The following is an 18,760-nucleotide window of genomic DNA, read 5'->3' as shown; positions in this document are numbered from 1 at the left end:
GTGCCTTTCCTGGCCCCCACAGAACTGATGGAGGCCAGTTTTGCTTGCCTGGAGAGATAGCAACCATCCCTTTGTTCCCACCCACACTAATAGCTGTGGCAGAAGATAAACCCCTCCCTCGCCAGGTCTGTGGCCAGAGGCAAACGCAGACCCCAGCTCCGTTTAGACGACCGATAACTGAAACCACAGAAGGCTTTGGAATCCTGAGAAACGAGAAATCCACCAACGGAGAAGGATTTATTATCTGTTTCCTTGAAGGAGGGTGCAAAGTTGTTCTAACAGTTTCCGTTACAGGGGTACCCACTGGCCGCTCCTCCCTAACAGCCTTTTTTGTTGAGTTGGCTTCTTGGGCGTTGCTTCTTCTTTTTTGGCCCCACTTCCTACCAGGACAACTGTTTGAGGAAGAGCCCTGGGGGGCGTTCTCGGCACCGTCCTCATTAGCACCTGAGGTGGGGCTGAGGATCGAATTAGGTCCCCGTTATCTTGAGGAAGGGGAAGGCAGGGGGATCCCCCCACTTTCCTCACACCGGACGCTGGCCACAGAAACCCCAAGGCTCCTCTTTCTATTCAGAGACCATCTATTGTGTGCCAGGCCCTGTGCTGAGCGGTTGACGCCTGACGGCAGGGAAAGTGCGGCTCTGGCTTCGGTGCAGAGGCCCCAAGAGCCTCCTCCGCACAAACACGTCGGGAACTCAGTGGATGTTTGTGGGCTGCAACCGGGCGAGAACGCCGACTCTGCCACAGTAGCACGGACGGGCTAACTGAAGGCTAGGGAGGGGACCTGAGGCGCGCGAAGCGCCGGCGGGAACTCTTCAGGTGTCACCAAGGCGGGAAGGTGCCACGGCGGAGGGCACAGACTCTTGGTGCTAAGGCGTCCCCGCCCCGCGCGCCCGGAGTCAAGATGGCCGCCGCGGAGGGGGGCGGGGCAGCTCCGAGACCGGGCAGGAGGGGGGCGGGGCCGCCTTGGCGGAGCTGGTGCGCAGGCGCAGGCCGCTCGGGGTCCCGGATGAAGGAGCTGAGGTTCGGGCTCCGCCTGGGAGGTCGAGATGGGCTGGGGCTACGGACTCGGCGCCAGCTTGGGAGCATTGGAGTTTTTGGGGAGGAGGGAAGTTGTCAAACGGAGGCCGAGGGAAATGAGGCGGAGGTCGCCGAGAAGCGGAGAGCCCCGCCCCTCCGCCATAGCGTTCTCCCGATGCCGCCACTTCCTTTACAGCCTCCCGCCCTCCCCTGCCTTCCGGCCGTAGGCCGGCTCTGGCCGGGCCCCACCGGCCCCCTCGGGAGTGTCCCCGAACCGTGGCCCCTTTGGGGAGAGGTGGTTCCCACTACCCGCCTGGGACTGTGTCCGAAAGGAAAGGCTTAGGATGGGTTTCGGACCTGGCTGGGGTTGGCAGAAGGCGGCCCCTGGCTCGCGACAGCCGGCGATGCCTCTGGTCCCGAGGACCCTGGGTCACGGAGACTTCCCTATTGTACAGAGGACGCTGTCCTACTCCCATGGGTCCCGGGCTCCAATTCAGGCTTCTCCGGAGTCTGAGCTAGGGCCCTCCCTTCTCTAAGCATACCCAGTAAGAGCATGCGCTGTCTTTGGATAAGTATTGGGCTCGGAGTTGGGAGTCCTGGGTTGTTACCATGGCTCTGAAAGAGCACATGCCCTTTGGCCTGGTTGAGGGCCGGTGGGAAGATCATGAGGTTCCAGAAGGGAAAAAGGAGATATTCGCTTTAAATATAGCCCAGGGTGTGTCACATGACCCCAATGAGCCTCAGTTTCCACATCCATAAAACGGCGATGGTAATTATACTGGCCTCACACGGTCTAAACCGTGGAGATTTTTATTAGTCCCCACTCTGGGCATATTTATCTCCCAGGAAAATAGAGTAAAACTAGTTGCTCCTAAGCGTCCTGCCAATTCAAGAGTTTGTGATTTTGTAAAGGGGTTGTTGGGAAGCGAGGTCTTCAACTAGCCCAGAGGGACAACTCATTGGCTTTATTTTGTTTTAACTTGGTTTACCTATAAGCTAAGTGTAGGTTACAAGAAGCCTGTGGTCGTTGGGGCTAGAGCTTGACTCTGGAGAGAGGAAAGGAAGAATGGAAGCCTGGTGAAGAGGCAGAGGTGGGTTAAGTGCTTTTCTGTCCCCAACTTTTCTTCTGCATGTGGGTGGGAAGCGAAGGAAAGAAAAAAGTGAATTCACCCTGGGATGGGGAATCAGCGGCCATGTGAAGCTGGCCGTACTGATTTCTACAATTCCTCTCGATTCCGCGAGTCAGATGCTGGAAATGCTGCATGGATTCACAAACTACCGCCGCTCTCTGGGGTTTTCAAAAGCTTGCCTTTGAACTGAATTTTGATGAGTAAACCCTTGTGGCGATGACGGCCCCTCCCTTCCTCCAGGCCGCCTAGTAATGGCGTGAGCAGCAGGCGCCCCCTTGTGCTGAGAAAAGTGTACTGTTGCTATTGGCCAGTCTTGCGCCCTTGGTGGAGAAACTGTTTTCCTGTGGCTTCTGTGACTTAGGTCTTAACTAAGACGTGAGATGTAGCGGGAAGAATACTTAAAGCAGTGATTTTATATCCCGAGCCAGTGAACTGGTGATGCCGTATCTTGTTCTTGCCACTTCCACTCAGTGAGAAACGGAGGCTTGAAATGCCTGTGTGTAATGCTGGACCCAGCTGGTGTAATTGGGAGCATGACAAAGCCCCTGCCCTCCCGAGCCACATAAGTAAGTCACAGCAGTAAAGACGACGAAGCACAGTGCAATGAGAGCATATCATATAGTCTAGTCAGCATCAGAGAATTCCAGAAACGAATAATAGCTAAAGATTTGATAGATACTACTCAGATAAGAAAGAAAAGTCTTCCAACCCTCGCTGTTAATTTCCCAGTTGAAATGTTTCTTCCTTTAGGGATAGTTCACCCCAAATCATCAGTGAGCTGCCTTTGGTGCTCTGGCCCCCACTTCTGATTTCCCAAACTAGTGTTGGAATGTTCGGTAGGAGCCATTGCTACTTCTTTTAGCCCAAGGAGTTGCGTTTAAAAAAAAAAAAAAAAAAAGAAAGCCTCGAAGTTCATTCCTTGCCTCAGAGTGGCTTCGCAGTTGTTTGTACATTGCTGCCATTCCAACAAAGAGATGGGGAAATAACAGTTTTCTGCATCCCTAGTAGTCGACTGTCTTCCCCCCTCAGTTTGTTTTAGCAATGTGAGCTGGCTGAAGCCCTGCTGAGTGGTGGTTTTCTTTTCCTTCTCCACTTAATTTAACAGACCAGCTGAACACACATCAGAGAGCCAGGCTACAGTGTGTAGTCATTATGGTCTTCCAGTTGAGTCCTGTGCCCCACTTTTGGGACTCTGGTTTGGGATCTAGTTTATTATTCTGGGCAAGAGGGAAAGGGCAGACACCAAATAATAGCAACCACAACATGGATTTGGTGGTACTTCTTCACACTTTCATCCCCTTCACCATCGTGACAATTTTGTGAGAGAAAATAGTCTGGGGGAAAAAAAAAAAAAAAAACCAACAACAGTCTGATCCCATTTTATACCTAAAGACCTGAGGCTCAGAAGGTCTGAATTAGAACTTGCAAGTAACAAAGTCAGGATTTGAACCCAGGTCTTTAGTTCCTGCACAGGGGTACCCAACAGGCTTTTGAAGATTTTCTGTGAGCCTAGCTACTAATTTCATGCCTATCTGTCTAGAATTTTCCTGAAATACAGTGCTTCCGAGTGACACCCAAGAGGTCCCGTCTGCCTTCAAGATGCTTCTCCCTCATCTGGACCGGACAGTTGGGCAATTAAGTTTGCCATGTAATGCTGAAGGGGGAATCTTCTGTGAAGAATGCTTTCAAGAATTTACTTTTGTGGAAAAAAAAATAACAGTAATTTACTTTCGGCCTATGTGTGACGTTTCCTCTTTGGGTTTTGGAGTTTAGAAGCCTGCGGGAGCTCAGTCCGAGCAGCAACACCCCTGGGTTCCCGGTGGTGAGAGGATGTGGCCCCTGGACCCATCCAGGAAAGAGGTGCTGAGGTTTGCAGTCAGCTGCCGTGTCCTGACTCTGGTGCTGCAGGTCAGTCTCTGATCTTTTGTCCTGAACTTGCTGTTGCCACATGACTGGGCTAGCAATAAGAATCATCCCCACATTCTTTCTGCCTCCCAGGTGTGTCCTTCCATGTGGTTGGAACCATAGATACCTACACCTGATAACCGAAAGGTGGGCAGGACTCTTAGAAATGGTGTCTGTTTTTTTTTTTTTTTTTAAGATTTAATTTATTTAATTTTATTTTTATTTATTTATTTATTTTTTTTAAAGATTTTTATTTATTTGTTAGAGAGAGAGAGAGAGAGATACAGAGCGCAAGCACAGGCAGACAGAGTGGCAGGCTGGAGGCAGAGGGAGAAGCAGGCTCCCTGCTGAGCAAGGAGCCCGATGTGGGACTCGATCCCAGGACGCTGGGATCATGACCTGAGCCGAAGGCAGCTGCTTAACCAACTGAGCCACCCAGGCGTCCCTTGATTTAATTTATTTAATTTTAAAAAGTAAACTCCATGCCCAACGTGGAGCTCGAACTTATCAAGATCAAGAGTTGCATGCTCTGCCAAGTGAGCCAGCCAGGCACCCCAGAAATGGTCTATTAATCATTTGCTTTACACACGAAGAAACAGAGGCCCAGAAAGATTCAGTAGCTTCCATAAAGTTGCACAGCAAGTTAGAGAAGGGCCAGAATCAGACCCCAGCCTTCCTAAGTCCTGAGCTAGTGGTCTTTCCAATGGTCCATGAGTTTCTGTAACCAGAGATGCCTTTAAGGCACGACAGCCCAAGGCATCGGCCTGAGTCCCCTTACCAGGAAACTGAGCACAGTGTCAGTCAGTTGAGAGGCACTGTCCTGGGACCATCTGTGTGTATTCAGTTAGTCAGCAATGTCCCCAGCTCTTCCCCCAGGTGCCTCACCCACCACAACCCTCAGAATGCATTTGCACTTTTGCAACTTCCTTTCCCCTCCAAGGCTCCTCTTGATACATATTTTGACCAATTTTTGCATATATATGAATTCTGTCTGGTGCCTAGCACAGTGCCCAGTGCTTAGTATGTGCTCAGTATGTGTTGTTGTTGAAAGTCTGTCAGCAATCTAGTGGTGTTATATTAGCATAATTTTGTGTGCTTTTTCCACAGATGCCATTTTCTCAGGGTTCTCCTTCTCCTTTCTGGAAACCTCCTTTCTCCCTTCCTGCACTATGACGCCTAGCAGCCTCTACGGGGCCCCAGGTTTAGTTAAAAGTAGCTTCAACTTGGAGACTAGGGCTGTTATCTGTGACTGTCACTCCTGTCCCATTCGTTTTCACTGTTTAAAGTGGCCTGATAAAGAAACTGATCAAAAAGAGAAAGTCTTAAGAATGGAGTTATATCGCAGTTGTGGGGCTGGGAAAACTGACCCAATGATGGCTTTGAACAGTATCAGATGAGTGATTACCAGGCCCCTGGGGGGGCCTGGTGAACTGGCATCTGGGATAGGGAAGCAAGCCTAATTCAGATAGTGATTTGGAAATGCGTATGTCTCCTGTTCTCTCCTCTCATTCTACCACAGATCGTATTAAGTGTGTGCTCTGTTCCAAGAACTGTGCTAGGTGATGGGAAGGAAAAGTCACAGTCTCTTATCCTTTGAGTAGCTGACAATCTGATGATGCAAAAAGACATTTAACAATAATGCTATTTCATTATCCCCCTCTCTCCCCCATCCCCCTTCTAGCTTTAATGCTCATGCCATCAGATGTTCACCCCAGTTACCCTTCACTCTTGCTGTCGTCTCTGTTAGTGACAGCTCATTCCTCTTCATTCCTTGAAGGTTTAAGCTCCTGATACACTGTTGCGCTTTCCAGCACTCCTGTTAATTTCTTGGTGGTCTCAATATTAATAAAGCTGATAGGACTAACCACTATCTCCTATCTTTCCAGCTCACTCCCTCTAAGTACCCCAGTTCTAACGGCTCTTCCACCCCCTTAGGACTTACAGTCCACTGATTCTACCACTGTTTCACTGTGCCTCATTTACCTTCTGGCTTCCGCACCCCTTCTTACCCAGCTAGATTCCATGATCCACCAGGCACACAGGCACAACTCGCGCGCTCCCTTCTCCCTGGCTTAGTCACAAGACAGAGGCCCAGGCACAGTTCAGTTTCGTTCTCTCTCTACTTCTGCATCATGCCCAGAGAGATACACACAGCTGTATTGACTAGTCGCTTTCTCTTCAAAATTTTTGGCCAACATGAGTCTTTAGTGCTACCTGGCGATCTTAGTGTATTTCCCTGGCCCATTCACCTTGCCATTCGCTCAAATCGTTCTGCACATCAGAGTCACTTGGGGGAGCTTAAAAAACAAAACACAAAAAACCAAAAAAACTCAATGCCCAGGCTGTATCCCATACCAGTTAAATCATTAACCGTAGGGGAGGGACCCAGCCATCCAGACATCAGTATTTTTGAAACTCCCTGGATGATTCCAGTGCACAGCCTATTTGGAGAACTAGGGGTCACAGAGGACTTACTTTACATGTTTATCTTTTTTTTTTTTTTAAAGATTTATTTATTTATTTGACAGACGGAGATCACAAGTAGGCAGAGAGGCAGGCAGAGAGAGAGGAGGAAGCAGGCTCCCTGCTGAGCAGAGAGCCTGATATGGGGCTTGATCCCAGGACCCTGGGGTCATGACCCGAGCTGAAAGCAGAGGCTTTAACCCACTGAGCCACCCAGGTGCCCTACATGTTTATCTTTTAATTCAAGTTTCTAACACCTTTTCCCCAGCTTGCTTCCCTGAGCGAAAACTCAGAAAAATAGATGTAATCAGAATTGACCTTGTGTGTGCTCCCCCCACATTCATCCCATGCATGGCACCCGTGTGCCTTTGCTGCTGAAGCAGGCCGAGCCCTGCTGTCCTCCCTCAGGCTTGCTCCTCCGCCTATGTAGCAGTTCCTACCTGCCTTGTGCCGGCTCCAGCAATTCTTCCCTCGCCCCTGCATACTTAGTGGTGTCCTTTCCACCGGATTATCCCCATTCACAAATGCTTCTCTCCCCCGTCGTCATTCACCTACTACCCCATTTGCAGCCAAACTCGTCCAGATAGTTACCTGCTTTCCTTCTCCCCTTCTCTGCTGAGCCCAGTGTCGGCAGTCTTCTCTATTCTCCACTCCACTGAAACAGCTCTTGTCAAACTTAACTAGTGACCTACACATTTCTAAATCCAGCGGCCACTTTTCAGTCCCCATCTTCCTTTTTTTTTTTTTTTAAAGATTTTATTTATTTATTTGACACAGAGAGCGATCACAAATAGAGAGGCAGGCAGAGAGGAAGGAGCAGGCTCCCTACTGAGCAGGATCTCAGGACCCTGAGATCATGACCTGAGCCGAAGGCAGAGGCTTAACCTACTGATCCACTCAGGCGCCCCAGTCCCCATCTTCCTTGACCTATTAGCAACATTTAACAGAACTGATCACAACCTTGCTTCACTTGGTTCTAAGACACCTTGCTCTCCTGGTTTTCCTTCTTTATCTTCATTCTGGATCCTCACTCTCCTTCAGGCCTCTAAACGTTGACACATTCAGGGCCCAATCCTCAGATCTCTTTTCTCTAGCCCTGCTTCCTTCCTCCCCAGGTGATCTCATTCAGTCCCACGCCTTTAAATACCTTCTGTGCACTTAGGACATCTGAATTTATGTCTCCAGCCCTGATCGCTCTCCTGACTGTCAGACTCCTGTGTCTGCCTCGTTGACCTCTGCCCTGGAATGTGTAGCTCAAACTTCGCTAGTCTAGAACTGAACTCCTGATTGTCCTCCAGCAAGTCTGTTCTTCCTCATTTTATGATATGGTAATTCTTTCCTTCACTTGCTCAACTGAAATCCTAGTTCTCCTTCATCCCACAGGCTCTCTTCAATGCCATCATCCCCGATCACCATGCAGAAGCCTTCTCTCCTCCTCGCCTCACCCCTTCAGGCTCTGTGGACCAAATCGTCGAAGGTCTTCTGGGTGGCCTGTCTCACTGGGATGCTGAACACTTCCTATTCATTGCTGAGCGTGGCTATCTCTATGAGCACAACTTCGCCTTCTTCCCTGGCTTCCCCCTGGCCCTCTTGGTGGGAGCTGAACTACTGAGGCCCCTGTGGCCATTGCTGAACCTACGAAGTCGCCTGTTAATCTCAGTAGCGCTGCTCAATTCCTTGTTCTCCGTGCTGGCCGCTGTCGCACTTCACGACCTGGGCTGTCTCGTTTTGCGCTGTCCCTGCCAGGCCTTTTATGGAGCCCTACTCTTCTGCCTCAGCCCCGCCAACGTCTTCCTGGCAGCTGGTTACTCAGAAGCTTTGTTTGCCCTCCTGACGTTCAGTGCCATGGGACAGCTGGAAAGGGGCCGAAGCTGGACTAGTGGCCTCCTGTTTGCCCTTGCCACTGGTGTACGCTCCAACGGGCTGGTCAACATTGGCTTCCTCGTGTATTCTCAGTGCCAAGGCTTTCTGTCCTCTCCCATGGTGCTGAATCCTCTGAGACCACTCTTGAAACTAATGGGCTCTGTATTCCTGTCTGTGTTCGCGCTTGGCCTTCCCTTTGCTCTCTTTCAGTATTATGGCTATACCCAGTTCTGTCTGTCAGGCTCAGTCCGCCCCATCCCGGAGCCCTTGCGGCAGTTAGCCATGGACAAAGGCTACCGGACTGTGGAGGGAAATGAGCCACCTTGGTGCTCCTGGGAACTGCCCCTAATATATAGCTATATCCAGGATATCTACTGGAATGTTGGCTTTTTGAGATATTATGAGCTCAAGCAGGTGCCCAATTTCCTTCTGGCCACACCAATGGCTATCCTGGTTGCCGGGGCAACATGGACATATGTGACCACCCACCCTTGGCTCTGCGTTACGCTGGGGATGCAAAGGAGCAAGCACAGTAAGACCCCAGAGAAACCCGACCGCGGATTCCTCGGCCCTCGGGTGTTTGTGTACCTGGTCCATGCCACGGCGCTGGCGCTGTTTGGCGGTCTCTGCATGCACGTTCAGGTGAGGGGGGTTCCTGGCCGGGGTCAGGGTGGGAATACAGGCAAGACCCCTGGGCCAGGGTCAAGGAAGACTGCTCGCTTCTTCCCATTTGACCTGTGCCTAATTTATTCATTTGCCAGCTATTAGGGGGTTTTCTTTGTCCAGACCCTGGGTGAGACCACTGAGGAATGGAACATGAGTGAGGCAGGATTGCTGCCGTCGCGGGTCTCATGGTAGAAATGGGGAGACAGACACTCACAGATAAAATTCTAGTTCAGTCGGATGGAAGAAGAGTTGCTGTTTTGAGGTAAAGGATTGTGGAAACACAGAGGAAAAAGTAGCTCATAGACGGAAGGAGTCGAGGAGGGTGTCCTATGAAGGCTGGGTCCTAAAGAGTAGGAAGGAATTGCATTTAAGAAGCAGAGGAAGAGTATTCTGGGCAAATGAGGGGTGCGTGCAGAGACGCGACAGTCGTGGAAGGACCTGAAGTGACAGATAAAGGAGTCAGCACAGACCTTCCCCGACTGCGCGGGTTACGACGCCCAGTGCCTCCTTGGGTGTTGACTTAAGGTACTCTGAGCCCTGGCAGGTGCTCAGTCTTTCGAGGAGATCCCTTGTGTCATGTTCGGGGTGGGAGAGGGCAATAGAAGGGTGGGAAGCCTTTGATACTTTCCATTTTTTTATTCCTGGCTCTGGCCCCGGTTCCCACATAACCCTGAGGAAGTCGTAGTCCTCCATGCCAGCCGCTCCCTAACAGCTTCTGCCTGTTGGAGGCGCACATTGGCTGTTTGTAAAGTTCTCTGGGCTGTGTGGATAAGAGGCACAGGGGAAACAGAAAGTAGCATTCTGTGTTTGTAGCTGGATTAACTGGTAGAGCGAGTGCCAGCACAGCTTGGAGTTTCCAGCTTAGATGAGGGAGGCCATGTGGAGACTTGGCTCTGAACTCCCCTAGGACGGAAAATGTTGAACCACAGGATGCCCTGCCCCCTTTCCTTCTGTTCTGCCAACCCCAGGGCATGAGGGAACCCCTTCAGGTTCCCAAAGCCCCATGTCACAGCCTAGTGGTTAGAGTCCAGGCCCTAGGCTAAAATTGGACCTCGTAGGTTTTAGTATTGATTGGCCGATGACTGTGGTAATTAGTCTGTGGCTCTACTTATTTGTAGCATTGAGGTCACCTGGCTGGTGTCACACAGAGCTCTTTATAAGGCAGATCCTAAGTTCTGCTGAATCCCTTTTCCAGAACAATACCTTTCTAGTCATGGGGCTATAGTTGACCCAGCAGCAGGGAAGCCCCGGGCTGGTCCAGTGTGAAGCAGTGATGGTCCAATAAATGTGTGGGTTTTCCCCCCTCTTATGATTTCCAGGTTCTCACCAGGTTTCTAGGTTCCTCCACTCCTCTCGTGTACTGGTTTCCAGCTTATTTGCTTCATAATCAGGAGCCACTGCTGAGATCCCTAGAGACCGTGCCTTGGAAGCCCCGTGTAGGGGACTCCCTACCAGGACAAATGGTCCCCAGAAATTCCATCATGGGACTTTTATACAACTGGAAAACCTGTTCTCTAGTCACACGATGCATTCTGGGCTACTTCCTGTCTTACTGGCTCCTGGGACTGCTCCTACATTGCAACTTCCTACCTTGGACATGACCCAGAGTCTCAGGGGCTTGGAAGTACAGATCCACATTGGGACTGTGTTGCCCCAGGACCCTTGCTCTGTCCTTTGGGGACCTCCAGTCTCTCTGAAGGCTGGTCAGGAATGGGAGAAGTGTGAGCCACTGGAGAGCCCCGTCTGGTCCCGGCTATGGCAAATTTTAGAGTAGTACCTATTTTCTCTGTAAGTGAAGAAATCTCATTCTCCAAGTCTAAATAAAGTACACTTGCATTTGTCTCATCAACCAAGCATAGCAGAGATAGTTGTAAACTTTAAAGTATTTAAATAAAAATGTAAATGTAAGTGTAAACACATCTTGAGACCTGCCTTAATGTCAGTCTCATCAAAGGCTCTAGCTAACGGGCTGCTAATAGTCCACACATGATGGTGGAGGCCTGAACAATGTACTGGCAGTAGTAAGTAAAGTAGGACCATCTTTTTAAAATGGAACATTGTTTCTGAATATTTTCATGATTTGTTCATTTATATATATGAAAAATCTTACAAAGATATGCAAATTAAACAACTTTTGGTTATGCATGCAATGATTTATGTATTTATTTGCTTGTTTGTTTGTTTATTTTTAAGTAGGCTTCACACTGGGAAGGACTTGAACTCATGACTGACTATAAGATCAAGACCTGAGCTGAGAGTAGGAGTCGGACACTTAACTGGCTAAGCCACCCAGGTGCCCCTGAATTATGTGTTTTTGTTTTGCTTTGCTTTGTTTTTTTTTTTTTTTTTTTTTTAGATTTTATTTATTTTTCAAAGAGCAAGCAAGAGAGAAAGAGAGCAACAAGTAGGGGGAACGGCAGGCAGAAGGAGAAGCAGGAGCCCGATGTGGAACTCGATTCCAGGACCGTGGGATCAAGGCCTGAGCTGGAGGCAGACACTTAACTGACTGAGCCACCCAGGTGTCCCTGAATTACATTTTTAAAAATAATATGGAATACTTAGGGGGAAAGTCACGGTAAAAAGAACATGGTACAAAGAACCAGGAGACCTGGTCCTCTCAGTAAAACCCCACTTACTAGCTGTGTGACCTCGGGAGAATTTTCACAGCCTTACTGACCTCTTCCGAAACTGGGGGAATTGATATTATCCTCCTGGAAGAGGCGAGGCGGGTGGGCCATATAATCTAGTAGATCCCTTTCGGCTCTAAGATCTTGAGACCTGGGGCGCCTGGGTGGCTCAGTGGGTTAAAGCCTCTGCCTTCGGCTCAGGTCATGATCCCAGGGTCCTGGGATCGAGCCCACATCGGGCTCTCTGCTCCGTGGGGAGCCTGCTTCCTTCCTCCTCTCTCTCTCTGCCTGCCTCTCTGCCTACTTGTGATCTCTGTCTGTCAAATAAATAATAAAATCTAAAAAAAAAAAAAAAAAAAAAAAATCTTGAGACCTGCCTTAAGCAATGGCATCCTCCCAATCTGAATATTTATGGAGAGGCTCAAACGTGATTTTAGGACAAGCTATCCAGTTCTCTTGCTTTCAGTGCTCAGAACTCTCCCTTTTTAGGTACAACTCCAAGGCGTAACTGAAGTGACCCTTCCTTTGAATGAGGGAAAGCAGTGATACATAGCCAATCAGTCTCCCTTCCTGTGGAAGTAAATCTGTGCCAGGCAAGTAAACGATCAAAGTGGTGACTGGTTTTCCTGCTGTGCCCGAGTGCCTGTGCTTTCTTGATAGGTAGACATGGGTCGGAGGAGCCAACAAGGCAGCATGAATTGATAAATTGTGGCTAAGTCCAAGGTTGAATGAAATAGTGTCTTCCTGGCCCCCATTTGGTTAGGAGCCCATCACTGTACTGGTAGGAAGAGCAGTGACTCCTGCTGAGCTGTTGTGCTCGTTCTTTGAGTGAGGTTAGAGGCTCTGCAGCATCACCACTCATTCCCTATTGGAAATTCCAACAAGCAGAAATGTTAAAATAGATGGGCAATCATAGCTTCTGGAGGGCACTGAGAATTGGAATTTTGACACACTCCCTCTGACCATGACAGAAAGCTAAACTTGCCAGCTTCAGGGAAGCTCCTGGCTGAGCCCCAGCACCCTCTGTCAGAGCTTCTAGTCAGCCTGGCCAATAAGCATTTCCCATCCATCGCCCCAGCTTTAGCACAGCTGAGAGCATTTGGTCCAGAGTCAAATGCTTCTGAAAATGTACACACAGATCGGGGCAGCCCTCTGCCTTCTGCCAAGACACCCGAGTGCCCTTCTTGGCAGAAGAGGATAACCCCTGCCCTAGTGTCCCTCCAGCTGGCAGAAACTGTTCCCTCCCTCCTCACCAACAGCTGCAAATCCAGGGACTTCCACCCGGTGTGCACGAAGACTTGAGGGCCTGTTTCAGCCCTGTACCGCAGAGGTAGGAGCTCTAGATCCTTTGCTATCTTGGATTCTCCTCTTTACCTCTTTTTGGGGGATACTCAGGATGGATTGCTCCCCAAAACAAATAATGTCAAGGACCAGAAACCTAAAAATGGAAATACTACTTTCTCAACTAATGCCAAGCAACCGAAGGTACCAAACTCTTGGTATTCTGCCAAGGCCATTGTGGCTCCAGTTCATCATAGAGGAGATAACTGAGGACTCCGGCTTGGTGAAGGCACCTGGTGTGTGACCTGGAGACGGACACAGTTTTCTCTCTGAACTTGGAGGGATCTAGTTGCTATTCTCCAAGGATCTAAGGAATGGGCTGATTTTTACGGCCAGCAGCTGTCTTTTTACCATCCTATTAACAGTCTTTAATAGTCTGGGAGAGGGACATGAAGGGCCCAAGGCAGGAAGCTTCCTGTTTACCCTGAGGCCTAACAATGCTGCAGCTGGGTTGGGCGTCTACAATTTCAGAGAAAAGTCATTTCCTTCTGAGACCCAGCTAAAACAGAAACCAGACGCTTCATACACCTAAGAAGTAGATGCTTTTTTGTTCTCTAATGAAGGTGGGAGGAAAGGGAGTGTTTGACATGTCTTTACCAGTCCCCTTGGGGAAAAATCACTTTTCCTAAACAGACCTTCTCACCTTCATCTAAAAATGTAGTGTGTGCAGGCTCAGAGGGTTTGAAATTGATCAGTTCTTTCAACAATTATTTATGAATGGCTATTTTAGGGACTGAAGATGACTTGCCACACATCCCATCCTCAAATAATTCTCTAATAGAGTTGGTAGCAGATACACAGAAACTTTCATCAAGATAGAAACTGGTAGGGGCAACTGGGTGGCTCAGTCAGTTAAGTGTCTGCCTTTGGTTCAGGTCATGATCTCGGGGTCCTGGCACCGAGCGCCCCATCCAGCTCCCCACTCAGCAGGAAGTCTGTCCCTCTCCCTCTGTTCTGCCCCCAACTCGTGCTGTCTCTCTCTCTACCAAATAAATAAAATCTTTTTTTAAAAAAAGATTTTATTTTTTTGTCCGAGAGAGAGAGAGAGATCATACACAAGCAGGCAGAGGTGGAGAGAGAAGCAGGCGCCCCACGGAGCAAGGAGCCTGATGTGGGATTCGATCCCAGAACCCTGGGATCATGACCCAAGCCGAAGGCAGCAACTTAACTGACTGAACCACCCAGGCATCCCCCAAATATATAAATAAAATCTTAAAAAAGAAAGAAATTGGTAAATTCTGGGACCGAAGAGCCACATAAACTTCTTGCCCTGTACCTCTCCCCTTGAACTTTGTTAGAGTTTTGCTTGTATGCTTCCGAAAAGATAAGTGAGATACAGAGTAAGTCCTCTGTAAATTCACACAAGGTGGAGATCCCTTCAAGCTTGGTATACCCGAACAGAATTGGTGGGGAAATAGCCCTTGAGCTGGCCTCTGAAAGATGGGGAGGATTTGAAAGTTAAAGGTAGAAAGTGAGTATAGGAAGCAGGCAACCAAACAGGACAGGGAGAGCTCAGTTTGAGTAGAACTGAGGTATTGTCACTGAGAGCTGCTGTGTACTCGAGTATAAACCTGAGCCAGATCCTGACTCTCTGAGCCTCGTTCACTCATCTGTGAAATGTGGATAACACTGTACCTCTTAGCTATGAATAACATGTCTCAGGGTTGTCGTGGAAATTGAAGGAGAAGCATGGAGAACAGTATGACACAGGAGTAGCTGCACACTTGGGCTGTGCTGAGTTTAATGCCGTCAGCACATTCATGTGCCAGGAAATGTGCAAGTGGAGACAAGGAGAGAGGTCAGGGAGCCATCCATACAAGACACGATCGTTACAGAGGCCAGTATCGGATGGACTGTCAAAAGAAGAGTGTAGAGAGAGAAGCAGAGCCAGTGAGACCTTGGGCAAGTGACTCAACTTCTCTACACCTGTTGTCTCACCCTGAAAATGGGAGTGATTGTACCACACAGAGAAGTTAGGAGGATTAAATGAGATACTAGATAAAGCACTAGCGCAGCACCTGGCCCATAGTAAGAACTTGGTGCATGGCACCTATCTTCTTCCTTCTCTTCCTCCTCCTCATCATTAGAGGATGAGAAAATAATAATATTAGGGAAGGGAGAGTTTCCAAAAGAAAGAAATGGTGACCAAAGCCATATGCTGTTAAGGAAAGGATGAGAAGAGCTATTGGATTTAAGGATTAGGGATATTATTCGAGACAGACTCACTGCTGGTCTAGTGCAGGTTTGGGGAGGGAGGCCTGTTCTACTCATTCATTCAGGGTGCAGGCTCCTTCCATTGTGTGACTCTCCCCTCCTCTAGATGCTCAGAGTCCTCTGCTTTTGGAGAGGTTTTACGAGGCCAGGCCTGGGAGAAGGGCACATTTCTCACCACCGGCCGGACCTCAGTCACCCACCACATCTAATTGCAAAGGGAGGCCAGGACGGAGGGCTGCCCGATGAGACACAGAATGCCTGGTGAAATTTGAATTTGGGGTAAACAAATATTTTTTTCAGTAGAATTATGTCTCAAATGTTCCACAGGACATACTAAAAGAGTCTTTGTTGTTTATCTGAAATTCAAATTTCACTGGGCATCCTGTGTTTTTATTTGCTAAATCTGGCAACCCTACTGGAACATGAAGTCTGGATGTGGGTTTAAGAAGAAGAAAAGAGAGATTTTTGTGTGTCGCCGTCTGCCTCAGGCACTCTTTCTGAGCCAGATACCTGTTTTTGCTCTTCTCACAGAGAGAACACACCCCTTCCCAAGGGAGATAGACCCACACCCCATCTAGTGACTATATTCAGCTCCGAGTCTCTCCGTCAGCTTCCGATATGGTTCCTTATGAATTAAAAAAACAAAATATACAATGATAGACCAAGACTAGCCTCAATACAAACATCGGTCCAGGAAAGGAAAGAATTGGTCCAAAGCAGTTCCAAATCCCCGCTGGTCAGACTGACAAAGCCCTCTTCCCTGGCCAGCTTGATTAGACCTTGATTAGCTCTAGGAGGGACTCCTTTATCCAATGTTTTCCACGCCTCCTGGCTGTGCCCTCTGGCCCCTTGACTATCCTTGATGGCCACATCCCAGGTGGGCTTTGCAGAGTATGACTTCCTCAGAGAATGTGCAGCTCTCACGGTTCACTTCCTGCTGGTGCAAGCATGGGGGCCTAAAAGTTATTTGATTTTGTTTTTTTAAAGCTTTTATTTATTTGACAGAGAAAGATCACAAGTAGGCGGAGCGGGGAAGCAGGCTCCCCTCAGCTCATCGGGCTGAGCAGAGAGCCCGATGCAGGGCTCGATCCCAGGACCCCGAGTTGAAGGGAGAGGCTTAACCCGCTGAGCCACCCAGGTGTCCCCTAAAAGTTATTTTAAATCTTAGCCAGCCAGAGGTACCCATGCACGTGTGGGTGGGCATTAAAATATACATAACATAAAATTTATCATTTAATCAGTTACACCCTAATTGTAAAGTTCAGTGGCATTAGTGTATTCATGTTGTCATGCAATAATCACCCCCATCCATCTCTGGAACATCTTCATCTTCCCAAACTAAAACTTGATACCCAAAAGTAACTCCCCATCCCCCCTACCCACCCCCCAGACTCTAGCAATCATCATTCTGCTTTGTCTCTATGAATCTGACTACTCTATCATCATCTTTGTCCTTCTGTAATGAGCTTATTTCATTTCACGTAGTGTCTTCAAGGTTCATCCATATTGTAGCATGTGTCAAAGTGTCCTTTCTTTATATGGCTGAAATATTCCATTGTGTGAATACACATTTTGTTTATCCATTCATCTGTCAATGGTTATTTTCCTTGCTTCTGCCTTTTAACTATTATGAATAATACTGATAGGAACATTGGTAGACAAGTATCTGTTCAAGTCCCTGCTTTCAATTCTTTTGGGTATATACGCAGAATTGGAATTTCTGGATCATATGTTTAATTTTTTTGTTGTGCTGTGTTCTACAGCAGCTGCCCCATTTTACATTCCTACTAGCAATGTCCAAGGGCTCAAATTTCTCCACATCCTCACCAGCACTTGTTTTATTTATTTTTTTTAAAGATTTTATTTATTTATTTGACACACAGAGAGAGATAGTGAGAGACAGAGCACAAGCAGGGGGAGTGGCAGACAGGCAGGCAGAGGGAAAGGGAGAAGCAGGCTCCCTGCTGAGCAAGGAGCCCGATGTGGGGCTTGATCCCAGGACGCTGGGACCATGACCTGAGCTGAAGGCAGACGCTTAACTGACTGAGCCACCCAGGTGCCCCTTGTTTTGTTTTTTTAAGTAGGTTTCACACCCAAGATGGGACTTGAACTCACGACCCTGAGATTAAGAGTGCCATGCTCTATGACTGAGCCAGCCAGGCACCCCTGTTTTGTCTTCAATAGTAGCCATGCTAGTGGGGATGAGATTGTATCTCATTGTCATTTTGATTTGTATTCCATAATTATCAGTGATGTTGAACATCTTTTCATGTGCTTACTGGCACAGGGAATATTTATCTTGGAGGAAATGTTTATTCAGATCCTTTGCCCATTTTAAAATCAGGTTGCTTGGTTTTTGTTGTTGTTGAGTTGCTGGAGTTCTTCATGTATTTTGGATATTAATCAGATGTATGATTTGCAAATATTTTCTCCCATTCCATAGATTGCCTGGTTGCCTTATCATTCTGGTCATAGTGTCCTTTGACATACAAAAGGTTTAATTTTGATGAAGTCCAGTTTATCTGTTTTTCTCTTGTTGCCTATACTTCCAGTGTTATATGCAAGAAATCATCACCAAATCTGGGATCATGAGTTTAACTCTTTGTTTTCTTCTAAGAGTTTTATGGTTCTAGTTCTTACGTTTAGTCTTTTATCCATGGGGGATTAATTTTTATATGTGGTATGAGATGAAAATCTAACTTCATTCTTTTGCATATGGATCTCCAGTTTTCCCAGCACCATTTGTCGAAAAGACTCTTCTCCTTATTGAGTGGTCTTGGAGCCCTTGTCAGAATTACTTGACCCTCCATGCAAGGTTTTTTTTCTGGGCTCTTTATTTTATTCCATTGGCCTATATGTCTGTCTTTGTGCCACTACCATACTTTTTTGTTTTGTTTCCTATAGCTTTGTAGCGCATTTTGAAATCAGGAAGTATGAGACCTCCAATTGCATTCTTCTTGTTCAAAATTGTTTTGGCTATTCATGCATCCCTTGAGATTTTATATGAATTTAGGGAGACAAAGCCTCTTTAAAATTTGGGCTCATGGTTTCTCTGATAACACAGTTACCTCAAAACCTTCTTGATGTATAAGTCAGGGTTCTCCAGAGAAGCATAACTAATGGGTTGTGTGTGTGTGTATGTGCGCGTGCACGCGCATATATATGAATGCAGGGGAGATAACTGGCTCATGATTGTTGAGGCTGGCAAGTCCAAAATCTGCAGGGTAGGCCATGGAGGAGCTGCTATTGCCATTCAAATCTGCTGACAGCATTCCCTCTTTCTCAGAGATGTCGATCTTTTTTTCTATTAAGCCTTCAACTGATTGGATGGGGCCCACCCACTTTATGGAGAATAATCTGCTTTACTAAAGTCTACTGATTTAAATGTTAATCTCACCTTATGGGGCACCTGGCTGGTTCAGTTGGTGGAGCCTGTGACTCTTGACCTTGGGATCATGAGCTCGAGCCCCCCCATTGGGCTCCTGGAGATGACTTAAAAAATATTTTTTAAAAATGTTAATTTCACCTTAAAAA

At 47.9% G+C, this 18,760-nt stretch overlaps 1 protein-coding gene across 4 annotated transcripts; it reads left to right on the top strand.

The window, feature by feature from the left end:
• Positions 1–4: 4 nt before the first annotated feature.
• Positions 5–10,921, top strand: PIGV (phosphatidylinositol glycan anchor biosynthesis class V). Of its 4 annotated transcripts, none has more exons than XM_032302209.1 (5): positions 5–449; positions 2,014–2,108; positions 3,921–4,055; positions 7,899–9,020; positions 10,364–10,921. In XM_032302209.1, the coding sequence occupies exons 3-5, from the start codon at positions 3,978–3,980 to the stop codon at positions 10,643–10,645; spliced, it is 1,482 nt and encodes a 493-aa protein (XP_032158100.1). In that variant the 5' UTR covers positions 5–449; positions 2,014–2,108; positions 3,921–3,977; the 3' UTR covers positions 10,646–10,921. The 4 variants fall into 4 exon arrangements, with proteins under 4 accessions (XP_032158100.1, XP_032158101.1, XP_032158098.1 ...); XM_032302210.1 differs by lacking the exon at positions 5–449 and adding an exon at positions 462–816; XM_032302207.1 differs by lacking the exon at positions 5–449 and adding an exon at positions 843–1,020.
• Positions 10,922–18,760: the final 7,839 nt, after the last annotated feature.

Source organism: Mustela erminea, chromosome 10, assembly GCF_009829155.1.
Source record: "Mustela erminea isolate mMusErm1 chromosome 10, mMusErm1.Pri, whole genome shotgun sequence".
NCBI classification, from domain to species: Eukaryota; Metazoa; Chordata; class Mammalia; order Carnivora; family Mustelidae; genus Mustela; species Mustela erminea.
The sequence above is the reverse complement of the archived record's forward strand: the minus strand, read 5'-3'. Positions and strand labels throughout refer to the sequence as shown.